Raw genomic sequence first — 13,854 nt, forward strand, 5'->3', positions numbered from 1 at the left:
TTCGTTAAAAAGAGTGGTATGTATAGGAGAAATCGGTAGGATTTTGTACAAAATGTCATTTGAACGCCAGTATAATTAGCAGAAAACAATTTTATAAAACTACTGTATTTGCAAGTTTCAAAGTTTTTGGTGGATTTTTTTAAATTGACATTTCTTTTCTCATGACAGCTTAGCAGGATTGTGTACAAAAAGTCTTGTGCACGGAAGTATAAATAGCAGAAAACCGTTTCTTTAGACTGTTGGCAAAAATCTAACTGTAAGTTGAACTGTATTATTAATTAATCTTATGAAAATGACATGCCCAAATGGCAAATTATTGTAATTATGACTGTTTTTTTTTTTTTTTTTTAAATCAGATAAAAACATATGGTCTTTTTATGAACGTCAGTTTGTGTTAGCCAAACTACGTGATTAGTCGAAAACAAACTTATTGTTAAACAATTTTATAGAAACTACATGCCCTAACTGCAAATTGTTTAAAAGTATGACACGCATTATTATTATAATTTTTTTATTAAAAAGAAACATTTTATGCAGTAATTTTGTTGTGCATCCGATAGTCATATGCCTGCAAAATAGTCCAAATTGGACATAAATACTGTGCAAAATATTTTGTGCCATTTCCTACTCAACTTTTCTTCACTTATCCATTACTTCACTTCTTCTTGAACATTTACTGTGAAAGAGCAACCACTGAGCTTGATTTGAATAGATTTGTACAAGTTTAGTCATGTCATGTTATTAGGCTTAAACATATCGGCACTGATTGATAAACGACGGAGCCCTCCTGTGAAATTATTCACAGGGCGCTATCATTGAGTCGCCTGGCCTTCTTCTTCTTCTACTCTCATGAAGACGAATGTTAAGATTGTATGGCTCTTTGTTTGAGCACCATGCCGAATCACCTGATTTTCTTAGTAATGGCACGGTGTCTGTGCAGCTGACACAAGTGAGCCTTATTGTCGCGGCAGAAGCAAACGCGCCCGCGCTGAATTCGCTTTTTCAACCTTTTGTCCCTCCAAAAACAAAGAGCGCACTTTCTCTTGGCAAATGATGCCTTAATTGTACAAGTTAACAAGCTCCCTCTGTTTTTTTTTTTTTTTTGTTCTTCCCATGAATAAAAAAAGACCTCTGGACACTTTTTGGGCATCTTTGTGTTGTTTTTAAACCAGGGATTCTCAAACTGAGGTGCGCCCATCGTTGGGCGTGCATGATGGCGAGCTGACATAAATAATTACACGTTTACATATTTATTTAATTTTTTTTTTGTAGTTGTGTTTTGGTGTTTTTTTTTATTGTTTTGTTTAATGTGAAAATAAATTATAAATAAACATGTCCTTTAAGATGTTTTAATTTGGAACAAAAAGGGATGCAATAATAATAATATAAGAAAAGAAAAAAAAAATTGTTTTTTAAATGGCCAAACTAAGTTCAAATGCAAAGTTAATTTTAAAATGACAAACATAATTAAAAAACAAAAATAAGTTTAAAATGACAAAAATAAATGTAAAGAATGACAAAACTAGGATAAGAAGGAAAAAATTAAAAATGGTGGAGCATAGACATTTAGACATAAAAAGATAAAAACAACAAAAATAGTACAAAATTCATTTTAAAATTACAAACGTAGATTGAAAAAAAACTATAAAATTAAAATGACAATGTAAAAAAAGACAAAAATAAGATAGAATAAATAAATCAATAAAAGTGAATAAAGATAAAAAGTAAGAAATAAAAAATAAACAAAACAACAACATTTTAAATAAAATAATAAAAAATTAATAATAATTAATAAAATATTTTAAAAAATAAAGAAACAAATTAAAACATAAAATGATTTTAAATCAAAAACAATAATACCTGTACATAATTTATGTCAAACTACTGGTGTTCTAAATTTGAAAAATTTAGTGAAGCTTAGATGTGGTCTTTAAATGAAACTGACATTTATTTTATTAATTTTTTTTATCATGTTTACGATCAAACAAAACACTTTGTTTTGACTTTTTTTTTTTGGGAAGGGGTGCGAGGTGGTGTGCCAACTCTGCGGGGATGTGGCAGGGGGTGCGCGGCTTAAAACGTTTGGCAAAGGCTTCTACGAATCACGGCTCCTTGTTCCCATACAAACAAGAAAGAGGAATAAATGCGAGGGCGTGACAGAGACGAGAGTCCACAGTGGGACATTTAGTACAGTATTCAAGACGTTTTCATTTCTATGAGAAGATGCCTTTGACCCCCCACCCCCCACCCCCCCGCACCCTCCTCCCCTCTCACTCTCCTGTTAAGACACTGCCTCTTGTATGGCTCCATTCACTTCTGCCTCCGATACGTTGCCCCTAAATGGAGGTAGGCGTTGAATCGGGGGCAACTGCGTGGATTTGCATAATCTGATGGCATTGCGCCGGGATTGCCGAGCGCTTGCCAAGTGCAAGAAAGGTGACGAACACTGAAACTCAGTGTGGCCTCATCGTGTATTAACTATATATATATTTTTTGTTTTGTTTTGTTTTTTGTTTTGTTTTTCAAAAAGAACCACTTGCTTCAATTCTAACAAAACAAATGTGTGTGTTTCTTTTTTTTTGTTTTTTTTTGTTTATAGTTGCAAGTCAGCATACAGTGAGGTGACCTGTGCCCAGTGGCTTGTTGTTGTTGTTGTTGCCAACAGGCCCTCACTCATTCATTCATTCATTCATTCGTTCATTCACGTCTGCACTGCTCTTACAGTGAGCACGGTGCCAAGCAAGGCTTCTCTCCTGATGGGAAAACTGTTGCTCATGTGCCTGCCAAGTTTTGGCATTATTAGCCCGGGAGGAGGGGGAGGTGGCATGGTCGGGCGGGGGAGGTGTACTATGAACCCCCCCCCCCCCCCTTCCCCCCCATGTGAGATAGATAGGACTACTATCTAGTGTGGGAATGATCTCTATCCTCTATCCAATGCCCCCCACCCTCCTTTTCCTCTGAACAACCCCACCCACCCCCACCGCCGAGCTCCTCCACGTTAAGCCTCAGATCAGATTGCGAGGTGCGGATGGGCAGCCGACGTGATGCTGATGCTGCGCGCCGATTAACTGTTGGACTTCTCACAGCTTGCCTACGTGCAAACAAAAACATCATTGTGCTCACAAGCGATGCGGGAATGTTCAACCGGCGCCAAGTCAAGTGTTACACTAGACCATTTCTGCGGCTGTAAGTGTGATTTGGAGGACATTTCTATTGACGATGCGTAAAAACAAAAAAACTGCGCAGTTCTGGAGCGGGAACACAGAAAAGTAGAAGTTTTTGAAAATGGCTCCCTTGTTGTATTTATATCTAAGACAAGAGCTGAGCAACCTGGCCAATAAAATATCAGATTTTTTTTCGGAAATTTGCTCTGCTCATAGAAAAAGCAGACAATGATGACATTATTGAAAATTCCTATTTTTTTCCTCCCCCTTGTTGGATTTGCTTTATTTCTCCTGCTACAAAACAAGCTTACAAACAGTTTTCTTCTAACATTTTCCCCACAGCTTTAACTTGAATCAACTTCCATAGAAATATATATATATATATATATATATATATATATACATTTTATTTATTTTTTTCCAGATATAATGAGGCCTTGAGATGACAAGTTTAATTCATTCCGTGACCACGCTTGTAACTGAAAATTTTAGTTGTAGTTTTATTTCGACCCAAACAGTTTTCACTTTTGATTTACTTGCTCTTATTTTGAAACGCACCTCTACTTTTATTTCGTAAATGAGATAACATTACACAGTTGCGCCCACAAGTTTGATTTGTATACACGCGCGCCGTTCTTGAAAGAAAACGATTGCTCATTCAAAACATATTTTTGTGTGTTTTATTCGATTCAAATTAAACTAGTAGGCATTTCAGAAAACCACAATCACTAAACAAAACATAGCAACAAAGACAATAATGATGTATGGTCGCGCTTCACTCATCAGTTATATATATTTTTTTAAATGCCAGTCCTGTCTTGCCCAAATTCTGTCAGGGTGTGTAAACTTATGAGCACAATTGCACGTATCGGCAGTCATACATACAATACGTAGATGTTCAGCTCTGTGTTTCTTAACAATAAAAAAAAATGCCATAAAGTTTTCGAATTGTTATATATATTGTTATATATATATATATATATATATATATACAGGGGTTACGGAAAGTATTCAGACCCCCTTAAATTTTTCACTCTTTTTTATATTGCGGCTATTTGCTAAAATTATTTAATTTCATTTTTTTTCCACATTAATGTACACACAGCACCCCATATTGACAGAAAAAAAAACGTAATTAATAAAAAAATAAATAATAAATAATAATAAAAAATAATAAAATAGCTGTGTGCTTAGGGTCATTGTCTTTTTTTAAAGGTAAACCTTCGGCCCGGTCCAAGCACTCTGGAGAAGGTTATCGTCCAGGATATCCCTGTACTTGGCCGCATTCATCTTTTCTTCGATTGCAACCAGTCGTCCTGTCCCTGCAGCTGAAAAAAAAAAACACCCACAGCATGATGCTGCCACCACCGTGCTTCATTGTTGGGACTGTATTGGACAGGTGATGAGCAGTGCCTGGTTTTCTCCACACATGCCACTTAGAATGAAGGCCAACAATTTCTATCTTGGTCTCATCATACCAGAGAATCTTATTTCTCACCATCTTGGACTCCTTCAGGTGTTTTTTTTAGCAAACTCCACGCGGGCTTTCATGTGTCTTGCACTGAGGAGAGGCTTCCGTCGGGCCACTCTGCCAAAAAGCCACGACTGGTGGAGGGCTGCAGTGATGGTTGACCTTCTAGAACTTTCTCCCATCTCCCGACTGCATCTCTGGAGCTCAGGCACAGTGATCTTTGGGTTCTTCTTTACCTCTGTCACCAAGACTCTTATGGAGGCCACTGTGCTCTTAGGAATCTTAAGTGCAGCAGAATTTTTTTTTGTAACCTTGGCCAGATCTGTGCCTTGCCACAATTCTGCCTCTGAGCTCTTCAGGCAGTTCCTTTGACCTCATGATTCTCATTTGCTCTGACATGCACTGTGAGCTGTAAGGTCTTATATAGACAGGGGTGTGGCTTTCCTAATCAAGTCCAATCAGTCGACTCAAACACAGCTGGACTCCAATGAAGGTGTAGAACCATTTTAGGGATGAGCAGAAGAAATGGACAGCACCCGAGTTCAAATACTTATGGCTGTGTGATTTTACAGTTTTTCTTTTTTAATAAATCAGCAAAAAATTCAACAATTATATATATATATATATATATATACACACACACATATATATATATATATATGTATATACACAATAAAATGTAAGAAAAAAAAGTTTTTTTCCGGGGGGTTGCTGGCACAGATGAATGGCATTCAAATCATTTTATATTGATTTGAAATGACAAGCGAATTCAACGCCAAAGACAAACAATGTCAATAAATGCAATTTCTTTTTATGCATGCTCACTTTATTATTATTCATGCGACGTGTGAGCCCGCATGGCCACTGTCTTCTTTTTGGCTGCTTAACGTGTTTTTATTGAAGCATCCAGGCGAACGATGGCCGTTTTATTCACTGAGGCAGCCACCCTGAAATGATTCTTGTGCACACATATCAGCGTGTGTACACAATAACCTCTTTTCATGTCTTATTAATATTGAATGAGTCTTAAGATGTGGATTGTTTCGTGCCTTTAAAAAAAAACAAAAAAGTGTTTTCTTGCAGTTTCCTTTAGAGAGAAACTTAGATTTCATGCTGCTGATGACGTTTCTTGGCAGTCACTGAAGGATGAAGCCCGATTGTTCGCCTTTCAGCCTTCGCTCACAATGAGGCGGCTCTCCTTGAGCTGTTTAAGCGGCGTTTTAACATTTCAACGCCACGCATACGACTTTGTTAAAAGAGCTGAGAAGGAGAAATGTGTTATTTCTCCTTTTAGGGCTTTCGGGGAGAAGATTTTTGAAATACTGAGAGCACATTATTGATTTGGGGTTTCCCCTCCTTACACAATAATTCCATAACCTTCGCGTGTGTGTGAGGTGGACGTGACATTCTGCTATGAAAAAAATATTGACCTTTAAGTAGCCTGACTTCAGTGGGACATTTGTGGATAGTTTTTTTTCATTTATTTTTCCAATTATTTATTTTATTTTTTGGGGTGCGGAACCAACTCAGGAAACACTTATTTCTCAAGAATTTGGGGGATTTTCTTTTTTTTTATATATATAATGGGCACCAATTATCTGCGGATATTCGCTATTCTTGTATATATTAATTAGAAAATAAAATTGTATTTAGTTATTTATGAATGTATTATTAGCATTTGAATTAGGGATGTTCAATACCACATTTTTCCAGACCAATATCAGTACGAGTATTCACTCTTGAGTACTCACTGATATCGATACCACTCATGCTTTTTATCCAGTACACACAATTTCAATTAACACAACGACATATCATTTCTTTCTGCTGCACGATTATTTGCCGATATGCCAAACTGCCGCAGTGTAGCGCCAACTACTGGCGAGGAAGACTTACTCAACGTCATTTTTTGTATCGGTGGCTGGTATCGGCAACCTTCACGAGTACCCGATACCAAGAAGCAAGGCCGGTATCGGTACTCGCCCAATCCCAAATTTGAATTATTGTCTTTTGCTTTATGTACAGCACTTTTGTTACAGCTGCGGTTCTTGTTAAAGTCCATCCATCCATCCATTTTCTGAGCCGCTTCTCCTCACTAGGGTCGCGGGCGTGCTGGAGCCTATCCCAGCTGTCATCGGGCAGGAGGCGGGGTACACCCTGAACTGGTTGCCAGCCAATCGCAGGGCACATCGAAACAAACAACCATTCGCACTCACAGTCATGCCTACGGGCAATTTAGAGTCTCCAATTAATGCATGTTTTTGGGATGTGGGAGGAAACCGGAGTGCCCGGAGAAAACCCACGCAGGCACGGGGAGAACATGCAAACTCCACACAGGCGGGGACGGGGATTGAACCCCGCACCTCAGAACTGTGAGGCTGACGCTCTAACCAGTCGGCCACCGTGCCGCCTCTTGTTAAAGTGCTCTACAAATAAAGTTGAGTTGCTTTTTTTTTTTTTTTTTTTTTTATCTGTCGGTGGTTCCGGTATCATTGTATATTTGTGAATATTGCTGCTTTGACAATCTGAATTCCCTCATGGGAGGAATAATATCTTGCTCGCTAGCTGGCTCGCTGGCTACCTCGCTAGCTTGCTAGCGAGTTAGCTACCGAAAGCTCATCCTGACCATAATGTGTGTAAAAATGCCAAAGTAGCTATAGGTTTTACAAGAATCATTTATTTACATCATGTACAGTTTACAAGCTCTGCCTCCATCCTCCACATTGATATAAATAAAACAACAACAAGGCAGCAAGTTTGTGTGTTAGTGTGTGCGCGTGTTACATGGCGTGTTGCGCGCTGTGCAAGGTGAAGGTGTTGTGGTGGGCGTGGCCTATCAAGTTGAAGTAGTGATGATGTTCGAGTCCCTGCACCGGTGACAAGTAGCCGCCGTGCTGCTGCGCGTGCCCACTCAGCGCCACGGCGGGCTGGTACGAAACGGCGGGCCCGCGGGCCGAGCCGTGCCAGGCCATGTGTCCCGGAGGACTCTGCCGCTGGTAGGCGGCGGCCTCCGCGGGGCCGTGACTCTGGCGCTCCGGGGACGAGCGCGGCCGGTGGCCCGGGTAGTCCGAGGGCTCGGGGCCGGACGCGGCGGCGGAAGCGAACGCGGGCTCGGCGACCGAGCGGGATTTCGACTGCAGGAAGGCCAGGATGCGCGCGTATTTGATGTCCTTGGTCTCGGCTCGGTCCTCCGTGGTCAGGTAGTGGACCAGGTTCTTCATGCACTCGTGGTAGCCGTAGTGGAAGTAGTTGGCGAACTCGGTCAGCAACTCGCCTGCAATGGCGAACAAACGGCAACTTTAAAAGCAGCAAAATTTGATATTCTCATACCTCAAAGTGGACGTGCCCCTGAAATTTAAAAGACCAATCTCTTTTGAATGTCTCATTTGCTTGAGTCCTACCACTTTTTAATCAATTGACGAATTTTTTTTTTATACTAATTTCAAAGCAACAAGTTACCTGAGTTTTTTTTTTTTTTTTTTTTTTTTAAGTAAACGCTATTTACCGGGGTTTTCACAATTTGTATCGTACATTTACAATCTTCGCTTCAAAATACTGCTAACTATGACTTTTGAATCAGTGCGATATTTTGGAGGGCACACGTCTTACCTCCACAAGACCTCGAAACACACATTAAAAGAAGGAGAAGAAAAAAAAATCTTTTTTTGTCACTTTTATTATATCACACTGTCTTGTTTGAACTTTTTAAGCGGTGTTGTTAAATGTCATCATGTGTACTTTGCATTCTCTGCTATATAACGTTTATCAAGTGTGATACTGTTATGTGTAAAAAGTGAGCCTGGAACTCTCTCTTTAAAAATTTTTTTTTTTTAAATGAGACTCACAAGCACATTTTTTCTCATTTTCTTGCATCTTGTCAACACATTTTTTGTTGGTATCAATTTTGCCTTCGTGTGCTGCGGAAAACGTTGCGACCCTTGTCTGTTGTTTAAAAACAACAAAATACAATACAATACAAAAAAAATGGACCCCCCCCCCGCCAAAAAAAAAAAAAAAACAATGGCCTTTAAATGATAATGTTCAGTTTCCAATGACATCAAGTTTACCACTCACTCTTCTCTCTTCCTCTCGGGAAATCTGCAGAATGGAGAGCCCTCAAATACTGAACCGTCATTTCCAATATTTCAGCCTTCTCCAGCTTCCCGGAGTTCTTTAAAGAGGATCGAAGGAAAATGATATGAATCATATGTTATGAACTGAATAGCAACGTGCATCCCGGTGTGGTGAGATCGATAAGGGAGGAGATCGATACCTGCTTCGCCAAGGCCATCGGTACAGTTTTCCCCAGCTCGTTCAGGCAGCGGTTGATGCGATCTCGTCTTCGTTTTTCAATCACTTTGTGAGAGATGGGCGTTCTCTGGAAACATGCAACCATGGAGATGACGCAACCAAAACAGCTTGAGAAAATGACAAATGTGTACTTTTTTCATTTTTACTCCCCCCCTCCCCCAAATTGACACACGAGTGCAACTCCAAACGCAGCCCCGACGCACTTGCGCGCGTCGGTGCTGCGTTTTTACGCACAGTTTAACGGAGGTTTTTCTTCCGCCAATTCGTCATTAATACGTCAACCGACTCGAGCGGAACGTTTCATCAAGTATATTTAGCACATTTCGAGTTATTGTAGATAGAGATGTATAATCTGTGTGGGAGGGGGGTTGGGGGGCGAAAAAAAAGAAGAGAAGTGTGTGGCGCGCTAAATTGCGCACAAAGTTGCACGCAAAAAAAAATAAACAAGTAAAATAAGCTTAATTCTACCATCATAAAAATACGTGCAGCTCAAGTTGACGCATGTTTAATGTCAATACTATCATTTGATATAAACAATATTTAGAATTTGGACACGTGGCGTGCTTACCTTTCGTTCCTTCGTTTTGGATGCCATGGAGGAGATGGTTTTTTTTATTTTTTTATTTTGTTTTTTTGGGGGGAGGGGGAAGTCTTGCAAGGTGTTGCAGCGTGCAGGGAGATGCGAAGCCGCGGGAAGGCAAATGAAATGTGAGCGGTGCGAAACACGGCGGCTTCTTATAAAGGAGCTCATCCAGGAGGGATTCACGCTAGGAAATGGAAATTATTCCACGAGGGGGGGGGGGGGGGATTAGGTGGGGGGTGTTTAGTTGGAGAAACAGTTTGGAGGGAGAAGAGGGTGGGGGGGGGAGAAAAGAAGAGGTGGGCCGTCAGGGGGGCTAACCTGGCTTTGTTAACCCACGTGGCCGCTCCACGGCCACGTGATTCGTGGCGAGAAAAAGGAGCTTTTGGCGCACATGAGCGTGCGGCCAAAACAAAACAACAACCAAACGACAAAAAAACAACAACAAAAAGGGACCTGCAAGTGGTCTGTATGTGTTTTTGTGTGTGTTTGTTTTCCCCTCACACGATGGTTTGTTTGGTCGTCTTTGGTGCCATCAGACTAATTCATTTTTTTTGTATTATTATTATTTTTTAAGTAGGCTGTTCCGCCGAGTTTAGTGCACATGACTCGCTCTCAACTTGTTGTTGTTGACGTGAATTCTTTACTTTTTCTTATTTCCCCCCCCCGGCTACTATTTTGTGTTAGTGCGTCGGCAGGTGCACGCGGGGCCCGCTGGCACACGAGCGTGCTCCGCGTCAAGGCGCACGCGAGGAGCCGCCACTGGAGACCCCTTTTTTTTGGGGGGGGGGCTCAATTTGTATCCTATTATCCTATAAGAAAATGTCTATTCAGTGCCATGAATAGTTTCATTGGCCTAAATTTTCATAATGCTCTGCGAAGAAAAGGGGGAAATAAAGAAGAATGCAGCTGGTGCGAGCGCGCATTATCCGCCGTCACCTGCGAGATGGAGAGCCCGGAGACCTCTATTCATTTGCCTAATTTCGGTCAACTTAACAAACTTTGGGGGAAATTATACTGCCATTGTTGCGAGGGGTGAGGCCTTCTGATCGAATTAACGGCGTGTTTTGATCCGGTAAAAGCTGAGAAACAATCGCGTTTCAAGGCGCCCGGGGAATGCGCCAACGCGGCGACGCACAAAGGCGACTGCTTTAAATGCGCTCAAAGTTTTTTTGGGGGTTTGTTTTGTTTTTTTCTTCTTCATCCCCTCTCCAAACAAAGGGCATTATTTTATACTTGAATACATTTCGCACAACAATTGTCTGTTTGCTTCAAACATATCTGCAGCAAGCAAGGTTGACAACAGGTTTATTGTGTGCGTGCACCCAAACGGGCTCTCATGCGCCAAAACAAGGCGGCTCGCATGCAGTCTCGCCTTTTTCACGGGGGCTTTTCACGGCCGAAGAAAAAGAAAACTTCGCCCGCCGAGCGGCTTGCCTATATTTGATCCCGCGAGCGATGTCAAAGAATTAAAATACAAAAAAAAAAAAGATTGAAAAAGAACATGGGGAGGTTGTGAAAGAAAAGCCTCAGCAGACGTCTGAAGAGTTTTTGGGGAGTGAGCTTCTTTTCGGGGAGCACCATGGAGAGAAAGACGCGAGCGAGCGGGACGAGGGCAGAAAATCCAATTACTTGACTGTGCACTTGTTTAAAAAAAAAAAAAAAAAAAAAAAAAACTTTTTTCTCTCCTTTCTTTTAATGTGTTTAGACTTTCCAAGTGTGCACTTGTTGCACTCGTGCGTGTGTGCTGCACAACATAAAATCCGCACTCAACTTTTTGCTGTGAAGAGTAAAAAAAACTAAAATAAAATAAAAAAAAATTTAAAAAAACATGCAGTCGAAATAATTGACTTGATGAGGACTTCAGGAATTATTATGTGGATATTATAAAGTATATTTTGACTGTCAACCTGCACCGCGTTTGGAACTGCCTAAGGAAGGGGAAAAAAAGTCATTTCAATTTGCATGTACATCGGGTGCACATGATTCAGAAAATATATTTGAATCTGAAAGAGGGAAAGAAGAGGGAAAGGACGTCATTTAAAAAATAACATATTTTAATCATGTGCAAACAAAAATGACGTACTTTTCCCCCCTCAGTGAATTGACAGGCAAGCACAACAACAGTATGACAAAAAACATGATTAAAGTGATGATTAAAGTTTTTATTTTGCTTATGTTACAGATGAAATATAACGTGTGTGTATATTAAAAAATATATATATAAACAAAGATATGCTGTTGAAGTCAGTGTGTGGGGGGGGGGGGGGGGCGTGTTGGGGAGTACTTAATTTTCAGTTGGTCACGATTAAAATGTGCTAAAAATGATTTTGCCCTCTTTTCCTCAAAAATAATCAAATAATATGTGTTAGTTTCACACGTTTTAATCATGTGCCAAAAATGTGTGTCCATGTTCGAATTAAGTACATTCAAAGGACTTTTTTTTTCTTTTTTTTTTCCCGTATTTGGCATTGGTGGGGATTTAGTTCCAAACAACATTGCAAAACTATGATGCTAATGTTAAAATCATAATATGACATTATATTTGGGTTTCTCAAAGTATGCTATGCTTATGTTTGAATGGTGCAACAAAATATATTTATGATCAAATGTGCATATTATGCATGTAGCCCAGACGGAAAAAAGGGAAAAAATGACATAAATCTTCCCTCTTTTCCTCAAAAACAATAAAAATAATATTTTTTAAAAATATTTAAAAATAATTAAAAAAAAATATTAAATAAAGCTAAAAAAAATAATAATGATGTACATGTTCAAATTAAGTCAATTCAAATGACTTTTTTTCAGTGTATAGTGTTAGTAAGTTGCATTTACTTTTGACAAACAAACAAAAAAAGTTTCATCAGAACAAACACTTGTTCCACTGTTTGCATTGTATGGCCATGCAGATTTTTTATTTGTATTTTTTTAAAATATGTGCACTATACTGTAATAAAGTAGCACAAACATGTATTGCTCAAGTTATTTGGAAGCATGGTAAAGTAATAGAGAACGACATGATTGCACAATATGTTCAATTAGTTGGACAAAAAAAAAATGTTGATGTTGTCCTTACAGGACAAAAGTGTTTAAACTGAGCAGTGCGTGTGCGTGTGTGTGTGTGTGTGTGTGTGTGTGTTGTCAGGCACTGCTCCGTGACCCGTGGTGACCCCTGAGGCCCCCCCTCCCCTCCTTCACACACACATATACATGCATACGCACTCACCATTTTTGAGGTTGGTGCGCCACCGTCAGGCTGATGTGACTCATTTCATGCACGCATTTTAACAACAAGTGCACAAAAAGCTATTAATATACATTGTTACTAGTCATGCAAAACTGCACTAGTTGAAATCTCTGTGCTACTAGTGCTAAAAGTGAAGTGCTACATATTAACTGGTAGAATTTTATAGTGCCACTAGTAGTACTAGCAGCACAGAGCTGTTAATTAGTGCACAGTTTTACCTCACTAGTAACATGTAGTCCTAGTACAGTAGCGTGCCAAAGTTGTCTAACCAATGAGGACAAAGGGCGTACTAGTACATGAACCTTAAGAGGAATCTCAAATAAATGCTCAGGCGGCTTTATGGGAAAAAAACCTTTGAGCATTAATTTGATATCAAAGTTCTCAAATAAATGCTCAACCAGTGTTGCCTCACTAGTAACATGTAGTTTTCCTACTAGTATGCCAAAGTTGTCCTACTAGCGAAGACAAAGAGTGTACTAGTACATGAATCTTAAGCTGGATATCAATGATATAAAAGCTATTTGAGCATTTATTCAATGATAACATAAGTTGTCATACTAGAGAGGACAAAGAGCGTAACACAACCCCCAATTTCAATGAGGTTGGGACGATGTGTTAAACATAAATAAAAACAGAATACAATGATTTGCAAATTATGTTCGACCTATATTTAATTGAATACACTACAAAGACAAGAAATTTTATGTTCAAACTGATCAAATTGATTGTTTTTAGCAAATAATCATGAACTTAGAATTTTATGGCTGCAACACGTTCCAAAAAAGCTGGGACAGATGGCAAAAAAAGACATCATATCATCAAAAGGTTCAGAGAATCTGGACAAATCACTGCATGTAAGCGGCAAGGCCGAAAACCAACATTGAATGGCCGTGACCTTCGATCTGTCAGGCGGCATGGGTAACTTACACATCTGTGAAGGCACCATTAATGCTGAAAGGTACATACAGGTTTTGGAGAAACATACGCTGCCATCCAAGCGACGTCTTTTTCACGGACGCTCCTGCTTATTGAAGCAAGACAATGCCAAACCACATTCTGCACGTGTTACAACAGCATGGCT

General features: G+C 39.8%; 1 protein-coding gene across 1 annotated transcript; it reads right to left on the reverse strand.

The window, feature by feature from the left end:
- Positions 1–7,346: 7,346 nt before the first annotated feature.
- helt (helt bHLH transcription factor) lies at positions 7,347–9,633 on the reverse strand. The gene is made up of 4 exons (XM_061771979.1): positions 9,515–9,633; positions 8,909–9,013; positions 8,710–8,806; positions 7,347–7,909 (listed from the first exon to the last, which is right to left on the reverse strand). Exons 1-4 carry the CDS (start codon positions 9,539–9,541, stop codon positions 7,416–7,418), a joined length of 723 nt encoding a protein of 240 aa, XP_061627963.1. The 5' UTR covers positions 9,542–9,633; the 3' UTR covers positions 7,347–7,415.
- Between the last annotated feature and the right edge of the window lie 4,221 nt (positions 9,634–13,854).

The sequence above is a fragment of the Phyllopteryx taeniolatus genome, chromosome 4 (assembly GCF_024500385.1).
Source record: "Phyllopteryx taeniolatus isolate TA_2022b chromosome 4, UOR_Ptae_1.2, whole genome shotgun sequence".
Classification (NCBI taxonomy): domain Eukaryota; kingdom Metazoa; phylum Chordata; class Actinopteri; order Syngnathiformes; family Syngnathidae; genus Phyllopteryx; species Phyllopteryx taeniolatus.